Raw genomic sequence first — 17,568 nt, forward strand, 5'->3', positions numbered from 1 at the left:
GTCTTAAAGTCCTTTACAAAAATTGTGAATAATATGACCCTGGGGTCTCATGCTTCCCTTTGGGGAGGGGGTCAAGTTTACTTTAATTTATATAGGAAAAACACATTTTTGAACATTATTTGCCTATTTTTCGTAGAAATTAGTCAAACTGGGTTAGAATTATTAGTCTGAAATAGCTTTTTAACATCATATCCATATTGGTCCTGGCCGACCCCCAGGGGCCAGAGGGGCGGAGCCAAAAGGGGTCAAAATGGTAATTTCAAAAATCTTCTTTTTGAATTCACAGATTTGATGGAACCAGATACTCTTGATAGATCGGAAAGTCTTAAGGCCCTTTACAAAAATTGTGAATTTCATGGCCCTGGGATCTCAGATTTTCCCCTGGGGAGGGGGGTCAAATTTACTATAGTTTATATAGGAAAAACACATTTAGGAACATTATTTGCTTAGTTTTCATAGGAAATTAGTCAATCTGGGTTAGAATTAATAGCCTGAGATAGCATTTTAACATCATATCCATATTGGTCCTGGTCGACCCCCAGGGGCCAGAGGGGTGAGGCCAAAAGGGGTCAAAATGGATAACATTTCAAAAATCTTTCATCTGAATTCACAGATTTGATGGAACCAAATAATCTTCATAGATTAAAAAGTCAAATTTATAAAATCACTGACTGACTTCAAGGGCCTGATGGGCAAATATATAGTGTTTATATGCATGTCTTTGTTTCATTCTGTATCTGAACTCAGGTGACCGTTAAGGCCCATGGGCCTGGTTTTTGTATCTTATAAGTGTTTTGCATCCTGGCGTTTGCTATACGACCAGATATCAATGTCAAAAATCAATGCTTTAATTAACAAACGTCATGCGATGAAAACGTGATTTGTCGCTAACAAATGTCCCCCCCCCCTCATATTTCCAGTCAAAGTGAAAGTAAGATAACAAAACCATTAGTATATTGACGTCATCCACCCTACATATCTAGGTCAACCCCGGCTTAGCTACAATACCTCAGATGATAAACGGTTCGTAATGTTGTACCGAGAATTCGGTCAGCCATTTTGAAAAAAAAATGTAATGCAAACATTTTCTATCATCGTGGTCCTTGGTATGGATGTATAAGAGAAAAAATACAGGTGTAATACAATTGGTAAGTTTTTAAAATGTTATTTCTAATTTGGCATACTTCAAGAACTTATGTAGAATTTATATTTCGATAACAGTGGAACTACACGTGTAGGTAAGGAGGAAGTAACGCCAAGTATACTCAAATTTTAATATACGAGTTTTCTCTTCTTACCTCGTCAGGTTTTCATAAACTATCAACTATAACAAAAGTTCTAAATAATATTGAAGGATAAATTCTAATTACAGAGAGATGTTTATATCATTCTCTGATCTATTTATAAAACTATGTGTTTAATTGCATGTTTCTCAACGACGTGTTCACGTAGTGTTATCTTTTTACTTTGAGAAATCCGACAGGTCTCTCCAAACCGTATCAATTTGTACTCCACGTTATACTTACTAGTAATCATATTGAAACTTTTTCTCAAAACAAAAATATAACAAAACCTCTGATATTTTTTATCGTATTAACACACTTAATACAATATATTCGGTTATTCCGAATTTGCATATTGCAGAGTTATCTGCACTTGCGGGTAGGTATTGATTGTGACGTCTTGTGTTTGCGAGCGTAACGTCATACGTTTCGGAGAAAACTAGACTGGTTCCCTTCCCTTAGTTCTCTACTCTCCGCCAGGCTCACTAGGGACCGGTAGCGGGTAACCATGATGATTTTTTTGATTGGTCAATCTACATATCCGGTTCGCTGGCATCATTTTTTTTTAGGCATGGGAAACCCCTTTACCCACGAAGCGACGGATCTTAACGTAAAGAATAAATAATTTATTTGAACGATATATCAACAAAATTAAATAAGATCTTAAGTTTTGAAATCATTTCGTGCTAACAGAGTTTAGAATGTTCATAAGAACGACGTTAATAGCCGTCTCCATGATGACATATGCGCAGAATGATGCGCACTACTCTGGAGTTGGAATTCCCACTCAAGATGGCTACTCGCTACCGGTCCTCAGTGAAGCGTACACAAGGGAGGTAACTGAGGCGGGAACCAGTCTAGGAGAAAACGACGTGAATTGCGACGTGAATCACAATATAATGACGTAACAATCGATACCTACGCGTAAGGGAGCTTACTCTGTAATATGTAAAGACGGAATATTCACATGTAAACAATAGCGATTTTGACTGTTACGTACATTATAACGTTATATGTATCATTGAAAATGTACAGCCCTCTCATGATTTTAAAGGTGACCTGGAAGTGAAGAAAATATTTTCTGACATGAAAATGCATAAGATATGTATGTTAAGTTATGATTTATTACTCAAGCATATAGTTATGTGCACAATATAACATTACATTGCAGTTTCGTCGATGAATTACAAAGGTATATATAAACGAGTGGGAAAATGACTGAGTATTAACGTATAGTGCCTGTCACGTTAAGTACACAATCAACGCGTCGTTAATTACTTGTCATTCGCAATGGGTTTCTGTTTCTTCTGCCTCCTAATGCCGTCACTCTCAAACACTAAGCATATTTTTACCAAATTATAAATACATACATACACTCAAACGTGTTTGATTTCATCCATCTTCGCTAGCCAAGGGTATTCATTCCGATGCTGTTGCAGGGAGAACATCGGACTGAATACCCTTGGCTAGCGAAGTTGGATTTCACCGTGCATATGGAAAAATGATTTCTGCATTAAGCACTGTAAATCGTACCCATCCTCTATCTATATAATATATAAACTTTATTTATTTTACATCGATTGAGAAACAAGTTATACAACTTATGTAAAATAGTCTCGATGGCCCCCTGATGTATGCGCGGGAAGGGTCTTAGTGTGGGTGGAAACCGGAGTGCCCAGACAAAGCCCACGTGATCGGGCAGATGACCCCTAACCTTTTCACCTCCAAGCCGGGGATAGAAAGGTGGAAGGCGAGCGGCTTAACTACAACACCACCCGATCACAAAACTACCCTCTACCTATCAACTTTAATACATTTATATATAGATGACATTCCTCGTTTCTTCATAAATACCAGTTATATTTCACCGAGTGAGATGGAAACTTTGATAGCTTTTCTGAGTGAAAAATATCAAAGTTTCCACCTCACGAAATGAAAGCCTTGCATTACGGGTATTCATTAATAAAAATGGAATAATCTATTTATTTGATTTTTTCTCGCTTCCATTTATGTACAGAAGATCATTACAACTAGTTCCGCAAAAGGTTATTCCGCCATGGTATTTTACAGAGTTATTTTCCCTTGCGATTATTACGTCGTATTTTTGTGAGCATAACGCCATATTTATACACAAGAATATGAGGTCATTTTTAGCGTAAACTGATGACGTAACAATCAAAATAATATTTTCACTGTCAATGCCGCATTCCAACGGGAATAATTCATGCACCACATAATACCATGTGAATAAGTCCCATTGGACAAAAGCGAGTGAAAATATCAAAATTGATATTTGCACTGGAGTGAAGAATATTGCTTTTATGTTCACAGTAAAACCTATGTTTTACTGCGGAAAATGTAATTCTGTTCAGTCATCACCATAAATCATAAAAGAAAAAACCTGGTGTAGAATACTTTGCCTCTATTTGTATATTGATGACAAGGCAACAGCAGTTTTGTGGGGGATGGATGGTGGGGAAATTCCAACCACACTACTTCTGAATTACATTTCTAAAGTTTCAGTTTGCTGAAAGAAAATTGAATTCAATTGTCGTTTCTAGATAATACACGATTCCATTTTTGAACAAAAAACATTATCCTACGATGGCCGACAGCGGCCGGCAAAAAACAACTCCTACAAATCGTTTTTCGTACTTAAATAGTCATTGATATTTAAGTACAACTTTTATTTTCTAAAAATATTTTTTGTCATGAAAAATAATTATGTACAAAATAATTATGTACAGAAAATATTTTCTAAAAATATTTTTTGTCATGACAAATTTTTATCAAATATTTATGTACAAAAAACAACTGGTCTGACGCTAAACCCTGTATTTAAATGGAATCTTCCCATTTTCAGGTATTCAATTAATATTTCAGATAAGGAATGCAAACGCGCGCCTAAGATTGGACTATTTTTACATTGAACAGACTCCATATGTCATCTTCATTGGCCGAATTCCTTATTCTGATGGTAGTCCTGATAATCGGGATTAAAAGTTAATATTGGTATATAACTCAACATTGTAAACAAAATTCATTAACGGTTTTATATTTCAGTACTATCGACGCGGTATTTTGTGAATATCACCCCAATTTGGGCATAGCCGTACTCCTTATCACGATGATTAATTGCATACCAGATACTTGTGGGGTTCTATAACTGAGGATTGCAGGAAAATCTGGCATGTTTTACAACAAATAGTTAAGTTAAATGGACATTTAAACCTTTGATATACAAAGATATATAAAAGGGATAATAATTAGGCAAAAAATAGAGATTTTTTGTTTATTACCACTTACATTTTGCGACTTTTATGAACTTTCTCGAATATAGATAAAATAAAGTCCACCAAGAAACCAGTATTAATTGATTGTCTATGACACAGTCTATGTTTTAAGCAAGCCAAATGGAACATTCATTGTTGAATTCCTTATCTGAAAGATTAATTGTACACCTGAGAATAGGAAGATTCCATTTAAATACAGGGTTTAGCATCAGACCTGTTGTTTTTTGTACATAAATATGTGATAAAAATTTGTCACGACAAAAACTATTTTTAGAAAATATTTTTGTACATAATTATTTTGTACATAATTATTTTTCATGACAAAAAACATTTTTAGAAAATAAAAGTTGTACTTAAATATCAATGACTATTTAAGTACGAAAAACGTTTTGTAGGAGTTGTTTTTTGCCGGCCGCTGTCGGCCATCGTATTATCCAGATGTGATTAATGTGGAATTCTAAAACTTCGTCCTCTCTGTAATACAGCTCACTTTTCAATAGTAATCAGAGAGGAGTTCCGAATAAATCATAATTGTAACATGATCCACAGTTTACGATCTCTATGACGCATTTTAGAGCATTCCTGCAATCTAACGCCTGATTGACAGCTTGTATACGAAAACATTGTGAGAAATCCCCGTGTTTAATGTCGAAAAATGATCCTATGAATAGATAAGACACTAAATTAATGAAATATCTGTAAGAAAAACAAATAGTATCAAATCAAGTTGATGGATACGTTCAAAAGAAGTTGAATTTTTAAAGTTTTTTTATAATATTAGAAAAAAAGAACGTAGCTAGCCGATAACGAATTGTATGATATACTTACATGGGACATTTTAGGGGTTGGTTTTAGCCATAAAAACTATACATAGGCATGACAAATCTAGAAATCAAATCCAAAAATTACAAAAACCTTTGAATGATGTAGCCGTTATCGGCAAATAATCTTCCTTTGCATATATCTAATTCTTAATGCAATTGCCAATATAGTTTTGCCTTTTTCCCCATTGTAAATATTTCTATAACGTTGAAATTTCAGACAACCTTAAGACATCATCGGCCTCCCATGTAGCTACAGAATGGCGGAAGCAGCGACAAATTCAGACTACAAATGCCTGTTATGCTCGAAACAATACAACCAGCCCAGGAAGCTCTCTTGTCATCACACGCTCTGTTACTCATGTCTAGCAGAATACGTCATAGAACACGTGACATCAGAAGACGACCGGTACTATTTTCCTTGTCCTGTTTGTGACGCACCTATTACTCCGCGAGACGCTAGCCTTTCTGTAAGTAAATGGGCATCTTCATTTCCTACAAATCATTGTTTTATTAGTCCTACGGCCTTGACCTTTGACGACAAAGTTTGTGATGCATGTCTTAGGGAAAACGAATCCAATCCGGCCGAAGTATGGTGCTCAGAGTGTCCAGATTTTCTTTGTAAGCAATGCAGAATTGCTCACAAAAAGAACAGAAAAACGGCGACCCATAGACTTGTTGCACCAGGTGATGCTGAGAACATCCAGAAGATCTATGATTTGTCGTCTAGTACTGTTTGTCCCTATCACGACGAGAAGAGCCTGGATGCCTACTGTCTTGACCACCACGCTATGTGCTGCAGCGTTTGCGTGTGTCTGCAACACAGAAGCTGCAGCAATGTAAAATCAATGAAGGACGTGGCGACCAAAACCATGACAGATCAACAAATAAACAGATCAGAATGGGAGAAAATCTCAGAAATGTTAGATAAGATGGTGGCTGAAAACGAATTAGAAATAGACAGTTTTACAGCAACAGAAAAGAAGATATCGGACGACATGACGCAACTGGTGCAACTAGCGAAAGACAAGCTTGATGAACTAAGGGAAATATTTCAGAGTGATGTTTGTCATAATTTCAGTGTTTGCAGAAAACAGCTTTCCGATCGGCAGAGGTATATTACAGCATTTCGAACTAATTTAAATAATTCAAAACTTCTGATGTCAAACTTGGAGAAACATTGCGATCATCAGATGACTTTCATTACTAGAGAGCATACGAAACAACAGCTGTCATCGCACTACCGACGTATGGCGCGATACATGAAAGATCTGCCAAATACATTTACCACAACACTGTCAAAAGCATACATCATCGACGAAATCATGAGGTGCGTTTCAATCGGGAATGTCAGCTTTTCACCCAAGATATCGACCGCATCTGAAGAGATGAAAGAGTGTATCAGTTCCATGCTGGAAAATATACTACCAACACCAAGAGCTGTGTCATTTGCTGACTCAGTTTTGTCCTCTGACATCGAGGGATGTCCCCAACATGTTTCTGTAGGGTCGATACCCTGCAAAACCATTGACGTTTGGAAGGAATCTGCTTCTCTCGTGCAGACGGTAACGAGTGAAGTATTGAGCGCCGAATCTCCCACCTGTTTAACAGGAGGAATATATACTGACAACGGAGAATTAATTGTGACTGATTTCTACAACCAGCGACTTCTGCTTCTAGATGACAATTATGCCTGTCTGGAGAAATATATGGTGGGAGGAAATCCTTCAGACATAGCGCGAGGAAGTACAGATGGGGACATTTTTGTCGCGGTCAACGACAATAGAATCCTCAGATGTACACTAGGGATAGGTCAATTGACCGTAGTCAGTACTATCAAAAGCCCACCACAGACATGGGGAATCTCAGTCAACGGCGATAACATAGTGTGTGGTACTGATCGCAGTGTAGATATACTGTCTATGGACGGAACAATCCTTCGGTCAGTCAAGAAAAAGGGATCTTACACATACATTGCTATGTCAAAGAATCTCGTGTACCATAAGAATGGTGATTGCCTAGTAAGTACTAGGCTAGATGATGGCACGGAAATCTCGAGATACAGAGACCCTTGTCTTACGGACCCTAGAGGTGTTGGTTTGGATCAACATGGCAATGTCTACGCTTGCGGACTAGACGGTGGACATGTCTATCTTGTGTCACCTGATATGTCATGTGGTAAGGAAATTTTACCTAAGCTCACTGAAATCACCAAACCATACAGCATTGTTGTCCATCCATCCAAACCAGAGTTTGTCGTTACCTCACTGAGAGAGCCGGTTTCATTAGAAGTGTATAGATTCATTGACAGTTCTCACACCTGACGACGTTGACAGCATATTTAGTATCGTGTGTTATAGTGTATTTATGGTCATAGTATATTTCTGAATAATTGCTATATATTTATGTTTTGCAGTTATGAGAAACATGTTTAAATATAAACGATTGTGGTAAAAATCCATTGAGTGAAATGTAATTTACTACATGCTGTACTGGTATTACCAATAACTACTATATGTCCACAAAACGGAGGATAACATGATCCCTATTCGACTGTGTTACGTTTGCAAGAATAAAATTACTGTAGATTTATAGAAGATTAAGGAATAAATGAAAGACATCAGTTGGCGTCGGCCCAATGAGACACCAATCTGCGTATATATACAAAGTTTGACGTAAATGTTACATTAGGGTCAAGGTGCTCAGACAAGGTGGACGAGACAAAACATGCCAAACATACCTACCCACTTTGCAACTATATAATATAGGAATATAAAATAACTAAATATGAAAACCAAGCATTGTTCATTATTTTTTATAAGCAAACTAATACAAATATAAAAAATATTATCTATTAAAGAAACAAAATGTCTTTTAATAGTTTCCCCCTTTTAAGAGTCACCAATACCCTAGGAATACGTGGGATGATAAATGTTATTCCAACTTCTTAAAATATCTTTTACATCTGACGTCACCAACATCCATTGTCTGAAACAAAGAAGGAATGTGTTAATTAATATAAAACATTGTATTACATTTCATGGATTTTTCAGACCACACAAATTATGGTATAATATGTACATTTTTACTTGTACTCAAATTTATATTGTACAATCGATATCCCTAATAAATAAAATGCTCGAAAATACATTTATTAAAGTCAGATTGCTCTTTTTTCGGATGATGATGGAAACTGATTGAATATGATAAAATGAAGTTCCTACGATGAATATGGACATCTGACTGAGTACATGAGACTATGGCAAGCCAACATGACATTTATTCAAAGAGCAATATCAATCCTTAATTTCCATGCATATATATTAGATATCTTGATTGCGATATTAGATATGTTATATAATGTACAAGGCCATAACTTGGTCAATACTTGGCCAATTTTGTTCTTCAAGCACTCATTGCAAAGATCATTTATTTCTCTTTTAAGTAAGATATCGGTGACTGGTGTATAGAGTCCGTTTATTAAAAAGATCATGGTTTGAAAAAAATAGGTCCATTTTTCTCTACCACCGAGGTCATACTCTTGATACTATGATCAATACCGTTGGTTAAAAATTTCGTGCCAGGTCCCTGTGTTTTCACTCACCGAGTAATATTTATGCTATTACGCCATTTGTCCCAGATTGATGAACAAAACTGGTCAAGTATTGACTAAGTTATGGCCAGATGAATCGGGAAATTTACGAAAATATGCTAGGTAGACATTTCCCTGTCCACTCGAAATGTCGTCTCTCCTTGAATGGGTTCGTCAAAAACCAAGCCGAAATCACTAAAACTACGCTTGTGGTGGTAAACAGTATACATTACTGTGTTCGCCCACAATCTGTTTTCGATTTTACCTGATTATCATGACTGCATTATGCAAATTATGTAGTGATGCGCAAGTCGGTAAAATCGAGATGAGTTCGAAGAACAAATGAACATGACGGTAGTGTTTAAAACTACTGAGCTACACGATGTTTAAAAAGTCTACCTAGCATATTTTTCGTAAATTTCCTGATTCATCTGGCCATAACCTTGGCCATTTTGTTCGTTAAGCACTCATTGGAAAGATAAACTATTTCTATTTAAGGTAAGATATGTGTCACTGGTGTATAGAGTCCGTTTATTAAAAAAAATCATGGTTTGAAAAAATAGGTCCATTTTTCTCTACCACCGAGGTCATACTCTTGATACTATGATCAATACCATTGGTTAAAAGATTCGTGCCAGGTCCCTGTGTTTTCATTCACCGAGTAATATTTATAAAAATAGCCATTTGTCCCAGATTGACGGATGGACTCACCGATACGATATTTTGACTATTGTTTTAAATTGGTCATTTCTGTGGCTGAAAAAAATTGTATCAATTACATTAAGAAATTTTAAAATCTTTTATAGACGCTCGATAAGTGTTTAATAGACCTCCCTTCTGTGACGTCATACGTTTTTAACGTCGCTATCCGGATCCCGGCAAACGTATTTTATTTCTCCGTACCCATCTATTATTACTCGCTCCTGACATCGGAATTTGAGCAAACATTTCGTCAATCTCTCCCAAAGTGCATTGCGATTACCCTTCATTAATGAAGAGAGATACCGGTATACTAATTTTCGTCCGGAAACGGACAAACAAAATACGGAAATAAAATTGCTGGAAAATATTTTCATTTTATTTTTAGCCCACCATCATCAGATGGTGGGCTATTCAAATCGCTTTTTGTCCGTGGTCCGTCCGTCCTTCCGTCCGTCCTTCCGTCCGTCCGTCCGTTAACAATTCTTGTTATCGCTATTTCTCAGAAAGCACTGAAGGGATCTTTCTCAAATTTCATATGTAGGTTCCCCTAGGGCCCTAGTTGTGCATATTGCATTTTGGGACCAATCGGTTAACAAGATGGCCGCCAGGCAGCCATCTTGGATTTTGATACTTAAAGTTTGTTATCGCTATTTCTCAGAAAGTACTGAAGAGATCTTTCTCAAATTTCATATGTAGGTTCCCCTAGGGCCCTAGTTGTGCATATTGCATTTTGGGACCAATCGGTTAACAAGATGGCCGCCAGGCAGCCATCTTGGATTTTGATACTTAAAGTTTGTTATCGCTATTTCTCAGAAAGTACTGAAGGGATCTTTCTCAAATTTCATATGTAGGTTCCCCTAGGGCCCTAGTTGTGCATATTGCATTTTGGGACCAATCGGTTAACAAGATGGCCGCCAGGCAGCCATCTTGGATTTTTAATACTTAAAGTTTGTTATCGCTATTTCTCAGAAAGTACTAAAGGGATCTTTCTCAAATTTCATATGTAGGTTCCCCTAGGGCCCTAGTTGTGCATATTGCATTTTGGGACCAATCGGTTAACAAGATGGCCGCCAGGCAGCCATCTTGGATTTTAATACTTAAAGTTTGTTATCGCTATTTCTCAGAAAGTACTGAAGGGATCTTTCTCAAATTTCATATGTAGGTTCCCCTAGGGCCCTAGTTGTGCATAATGCGTTTTTGGATCGATCGGTCAACAAAATGGCCACCAGGCAGCCATCTTGGATTTTGATAGTTAAAGATTAATATCGCTATTTCTCACAAAGTACTGAAGGGATCTTTCTCATATTTCATATGTAGGTTTCCCTAGGGCTCTTGTTGTGCATAATGCGTTTTTGGATCGATCGGTCAACAAAATGGCCGCCAGGCTGCCATCTTGGAATTTGATAGTTAAAGTTTGTTATCGCTATTTCTCACAAAGTACTGAAGGGATCTTTCTCATATTTCATATGTAGGTTTCCCTAGGGCTCTTGTTGTGCATAATGCGTTTTTGGATCGATCGGTCAACAAAATGGCCGCCATGCTGCCATCTTGGAATTTGATAGTTAAAGTTTTGTTATCACTATTTCTCAGAAAAGTATTGAATGAATCTGTCTCAAATTTCATATATAGGTTCCTCTATGGCCCTAGTTGTGCATATTTCGATTTGGGACCGATCGATTTACAAGATGGCCGCCAAGGAGCCATCTTGGATTTTGATAGTTGAAGTTTGTTACTGCTTATTTCTCAGAAAGTACTGAAGCGATCTGTCTCAAATTTTATATGTATTTAGTATGTTTGCAAAAGTTTGAAAAGCAGAGAAAAGATCCCTCTTTCCATTGTCAGACATAGATCATTCTTTGGTGGGCGCCAAGATCCCTCTGGGATCTCTTGTTTATTAAAATCTTTACTTATAATTTGAAAGATGACATTACCGAAAATAGTGCATTTTAATACAGTATCACACAAAGCAAATATTCGTCTCAGAAAAAGCTGATGTTTTTTCTGCTGAAATAGACTCTTTTTGGAAGTTTTAGGTCATGTACATGTAGCTTGCAAACTGTTTTATTTATATATTTTATATAATATATTAATTAATCATTAAGATATGTAATTATTGTGTTATCTTGTATTCTCCAATAACATAATAAATATAGAAAATTAACAAGGGTAAATGAATAACATAAAATGTTGAAAAGTGCTACGTACGGATTCGCCTATTCTAAGGTTTTCAGGCCAAAATTTAAGGGGTATTAGAAAGCAAATCGGTCATATTTTGTGAAAATAATATGGTGATGTATACTTTTTATTGGGTTTTCTTATTGCAAATAAGTCAATCTTCATGGCAATTATAAAAATTCGATATCCTGATATCATTTTATCAGAAAAAAAAGACTATTTTGATGCAATTTTTCACTAAAATTGGGTCCTGTTGAATTTTAGAATAATGATATTTCGTTTTATTGTGGAAAACCCAATTAATTTGACATAGTTATGAATTCTATATGAACATGTTACGGGCACATTCTTTATATGTTAAAGGGATGTTACAGGGTGTAAATATTGTTTATTTAAAAATCCTTAAAACTCGGAATTTTGTGTCATTAATACATATCTTTAAGCAACCCTGGAAGAAAGATTAACCCGGTGACATCTGATTTTTATGTAGTTTTTGTGATCAAGATATACCTAAAATCAAAATATAAAAAAATAACGAAATCCGAAACCTGAAGGGACGGTCAAAACAGTATTGATATTCAGTACAAAAATAAATATCCATTCTTAATAGATATCCTGTTTCACCAACTTGCTATATTCACCAACTCTCTCCCTGTATATGATTAGGGAATTCAGTTTGGAGCTAGGATTTAATGGTATAGCTGTTAGATATTAACCATAAGAATCTCGTCACCAACTCTCTCCCTGTATATGGTTAGGGAATTCAGTTTGGAGCTAGGATTTAATGGTATAGCTGTTAGATATTTACCATAAGAATCTCGTCACCAACTCTCTCCCTGTATATGGTTAGGGAATTCAGTTTGGAGTTAGGATTTAATGGTATAGCTGTTAGATATTTACCATAAGAATCTCGTCACCAACTCTCTCCCTGTATATATAGTTGGGGGATTCAGTTTGGAGTTCGGATCTATCGGTGTAGCTGTTAGCTTTAGTTTGCCGTCTTCCCATGTTGGGCTCATCTAGACATAAGAACAAAACACGTCTGACATTATTATTTTAAAAAGATATTGAAAAATTGTTAATATGAAAGGTAAGATGCATTTAGATATTGCCAATTCCTTTTTCTGTGCAATCAAAGTTTAGCGAAAAACACAATCTTAAACAGGTCTAATAACTGTGAAACGATGAAATCCCGCATTCACCGTAATGGCATAAACAAAATATGGTGGGGGGGGGATGGGGGAGTGTAGGTACTCATATTTTAACGCAGCACTTCTGGGACAAAAAACGCTAAATGCAATGTACAACTCCTCTCTTGGAATCCTGTTATCGTGATGCCTTTTAATGTTTAAACTCGTTGCATACATAATTCATTTTTGCATATTTTATAGCTTATTTGGTAACTATCATTATATCCATCCTGGTCAACGTGGTATTTAGCAAAAACGAAATGATGGCTATGTAAAATCTTATCATAAGGTATTCTGCTCCTTTGATGTGCATCAATTAATTAAATGACAGATTAACGTACACTGTATGGGTAGCTAATGTTATAAAAGCGGAAAAGAAGTAATCTTCTGATTTTTAGAAGGTGATATCTTTTCCGTTACAACAGTAGCTACTCTATAGACAGCTAAGAACTTAAAGTATTTGTAGGGTTTTTTTCTCCTGAAATTCATTCAGTTTTGATATGACATTATCCAGAAGTTGATAACCTAATATAAGTATTAACCCATAGAGTATAAAAAGAATGGATTGTCCAGGGATAGGTATGGCGATAGTGATAGTAACCCCAGAAATATAATAATACATTATTGTAGAGTTTGAATAATCTTCATCAACAGAGGTATTTATTAGGAAAAAATACAGTATTTTAAGTCAGATAAATATCTTTAAAAAACCACTTACTTTCAGTTTTTCGCCTTCTCTCTGTGTCTCGAAAGGTTCGTCCAGCTTAAAGGAATCCTGTTCTTTCCTCACAGCGATATCCAGGGCTACAGTGATTATCTCCCCTTCTACTGATATAGTCATTGTTGGCTTCCCTAGGGACGCCATCTTCCTCAACAACATATTGACACCTGCTCACACAATCAAAATTATCCGTTTATTTATGATTTATGACACCAACATCAATCACTTTTACTAAAACAAGTGATGTGTTACCTACGTTGTGATTCATTTCCGGAAATTTTGCGATCATACCTCAATTGAATTCGATCATATTTCAATTTCATTTTATTATACAAAGCATGAGATCTATGATTTTTTGAAATGTTATAGTGGACACGAAAGGGAAAGTGACAATTGTATCTCGTTTAGGTTGTACATATTACGAAAATAAAACATTCGTTATATAATAAGAGTACAAATCCCTATTTTATTCAAGCTTTAAGATTATCCTTTTGAATGCGGTTTTGAATAAAGAAATGACAAAACACAACTGAACTTAAAACGTGTTTTACGAAAGTTTCTTATACATATTGTACATCAATCATTGTTTTTGTGTCGCGCATGTATGAACAGACTTTTTGTCTGTGTAAGGGTCAATACTAAGTACAAGCACAAACGAAATCTTGAATACTTATTATGATTGTATACACACATCAGTAGTGTACATATTGAACTATGAAATCTTGTCTATGTATATGATGATGGTATTTACACTGATTTGATTACAGCTGATACCCAGGTCATTATCTGTGTCGGATTATTGTTCCCTAGTGGCTGATACAAAGACATAGAGTGACATTGACATTACAGCTCGTAATATGATGCTCAACACAGAACCTATATACACTATTTTCTCGTTGACGAAGACCTGCATGTTTTTATCTTTGAATGGTGTCTATTTAAATCTGAGCATTCACTATAGTATTCACCAGATAACTTCATTTAGGTGAAGGAAATTAAAAAGTGGAAATTGTAAGAACTATTCATACACGTGTATGTGTCCTCAAATGACCCTAACTGCTCACGGATTCCATCACTAACAGAACTTATATGAGGGACATTGCTTATTAAAAACTTGAGTAAGATGAGTGTGGAAATGTTGACAGATGTTTTACATATTTTGGAATAATTTACTTACCTTGGTGGTTCTAAATGTAATAAATAGAACGCTAGAATCTAACTTAAACACTAAGGACTGTAGCTCACATTGTATCATCAAACACCATGATAAGTACTTTTATGGTATTAGAAATTATACTAAGCCGTGTATTATTTCCGGAAAAACCCACTATCTATTTAGCCTATTGAATTAACATGAGAGAATGTAGTGCAATTTTAATGACATGGTTTACAAGTTTATTTATCTAAAGCTTTAATTGAAACGTTTTTACTATTTTCCAGACAAATATTAAATAAGTAACAATACTTACCAACTGCTTTTAAAAACTCATCAAAGTTTTCGCTCCTGTCCATTTTCCATTTTCCCACCAAATCCTCCTTTATTTTATCCAGAGCCATTTTGACTGTGATATGACTCGTAGGACAAACTCATTAGTCACCAGAACAGCCTAGATTTTGACCCTAAACCAGCACATCAGGTTTCAGAGTACATATGCATGTCCTATAATAGCATTAGTGTCACGTGACAACTTGTCATGTTGCTTTCATTGTTCATGATTTAAACATGTCCAACAGCAACTGCAAAACACAATGTCTTTTTCCAAATACTTCGGGAAGTCACAAAGAATAGTTTGTTCCATAATGACCAAAATAGTCACACAAACTTGATGTATGAGGCCTTACTCCGGAGATTGAGTCTCTGTTAAACGTTTCTTACGATTTTGTTTAAATAAGCTGAAATCTTTACCTCTGCTAAAACAAATATGAACACGTATGTATATCATCGTGTTCTTGGTTATTCTTTTTAAAAAACCAATCAAGAATAACTGACTATTAAATCAAAATTACCTTGTTCAGTTCAATCACCTTGTTCAGCTCTCTTTAACCCTGTCTTGCTTATTGTATTGGAGACGCACATTATCCGGTGTCAAAGCCGATGTTTACATGTATGAAATTTAATTATTAAAATAGGCCTAAGCCAATAAAAGGTACCAAACGGTTTATTCTGTTATGTTGTGTGCACAGTATTGTCAATGCCTATAGAGATTTAACGACAGCTCCTGTTAAACTTTTTTAACAATGTTTCGCCATATGTATGTATGAGATCAAGAAAATTAAAAGAAATTAAAAAAGATACATATAATACATAGGGAAAAATATCAGTGACGAATACTTAAGTCCCTTGAATGTATGTACATAATACAGCATTTAAACGAATTGACATGTTACACCTGACTTTTGCATTACTTCTAAATATACTGACATTGGTACCGGGCCTTTATACATCGGCGTAAAGACGGGGGACTTTAAAGATCCAATAATATTCCGAAACGGATTTTTTTTGTAAAAATAATTCATGTGCCACGTGATACCAAGTGAATAAGTCCAATTGGTCAAAAGCGAGTGAAAATATCAAAACTGATATTTTGAGTGGAGTGAAGTATATCGCTTTTATGCTCACCGCAAAACCTTATATTTCACTATGGAAAATATAAATTCTGTTCAGTCAGCAACATAATTCATAAAAAAGGCAAACCTACAGTACTTTGCCACTATTTGTATATTGATGACAAAGCGGCATGTTACGTTTTGTGGGGGTGAGGGAGGAATTCTACTCATACTACTTCTGAATAACATTTCTAAACGCAACGTCCTATTCAGAGGAGTTCCAAATAAATCATAATTGTAACATGATCCACAGATTACGATCTCCATGTGTATTTTAGAGCATTTCTGTGATTTAACACCTGATCATTATAAAGTTTGTATACGAAAATAGTGCAAAACCCTTTGATTAATGTCGAAAAATGATCCTATGTTTACAATAAATGAATAAAACACTGAAATAATGATTTATCTGTAAGAATAAAATAGTGTCAAATGAAGTTGATGGATACGTTCAAAAGAAGTATTTTTAATATTAGAAAAAAATGACGGTAGCTAAACCATAACGAATAGTATGATCTATATACATGGGACATTTAAGGGGTTGGTTTTAGCCATAAAAAACCGTATACTTAGGCATGACAAATCTAGAAATATCAAATCCAACGTTATAAAATCCTTTGAATATTGTAGCCGTTTTCGGCAAATAGTCTTCCTTTGCTTATATATATTTCTTATTGCAAATGTCAATATACTTTTGTCTTCTTTTCCATTGTAAATATTTCTGTAACGTTGAAATTTCAGCAACCTAAAGACATCATCGGCGTCCCATGTAGCTACAGAATGGCGGAAGCAGCGACAAAATTCAGACTACAAATGCCTGTTATGCTAGAAACAATACAACCAGCCCAGGAAGCTCTCTTGTCATCACACGCTCTGTTACTCATGTCTAGCAGAATATATCATAGAACACGTGACATCAGAAGACGACCGGTACTATTTTCCTTGTCCTGTTTGTGACGCACCAATTACTCCGCGAGACGCTAGCCTTTCTGTAAGTAAATGGGCATCTTCATTTCCTACAAATCATTGTTTCATTAGTCCCACAGCCTTGACTTTGGATGACAAAGTCTGTGATGCATGTCTTAGGGAAAACGAATCAATCCGGTCGAAGTATGGTGCTCAGAGTGTCCAGATTTTCTTTGTAAGCAATGCAGAATTGCATACAAAAAGAACAGAAAAACGGC

General features: G+C 35.7%; 2 protein-coding genes across 2 annotated transcripts; one reads left to right on the forward strand and one right to left on the reverse strand.

The window, feature by feature from the left end:
• Nucleotides 1-920: 920 nt before the first annotated feature.
• On the forward strand, nucleotides 921-8,218 carry LOC138331973 (uncharacterized). Its single transcript, XM_069279885.1, has 2 exons — nucleotides 921-1,148; nucleotides 5,618-8,218. The coding sequence occupies exon 2, from the start codon at nucleotides 5,658-5,660 to the stop codon at nucleotides 7,719-7,721; it is 2,064 nt and encodes a 687-aa protein (XP_069135986.1). The 5' UTR covers nucleotides 921-1,148; nucleotides 5,618-5,657; the 3' UTR covers nucleotides 7,722-8,218.
• Nucleotides 8,197-15,854, reverse strand: LOC138331976 (sodium/calcium exchanger regulatory protein 1-like). Its single transcript, XM_069279889.1, is given in 5 exon segments — nucleotides 8,197-8,385; nucleotides 12,767-12,802; nucleotides 12,805-12,885; nucleotides 13,775-13,944; nucleotides 15,247-15,854. Coding segments are annotated over 5 exon segments (429 nt in total). The 5' UTR covers nucleotides 15,335-15,854; the 3' UTR covers nucleotides 8,197-8,331.
• Between the last annotated feature and the right edge of the window lie 1,714 nt (nucleotides 15,855-17,568).

The sequence above is a fragment of the Argopecten irradians genome, chromosome 9 (assembly GCF_041381155.1).
Source record: "Argopecten irradians isolate NY chromosome 9, Ai_NY, whole genome shotgun sequence".
NCBI classification, from domain to species: Eukaryota; Metazoa; Mollusca; class Bivalvia; order Pectinida; family Pectinidae; genus Argopecten; species Argopecten irradians.

Excerpts from the sequence above, each read along its gene's own strand:
- LOC138331973 (XM_069279885.1), top strand. The coding sequence starts at position 5,658 with ATGGCGGAAGCAGCGACAAATTCAGACTACAAATGCCTGTTATGCTCG.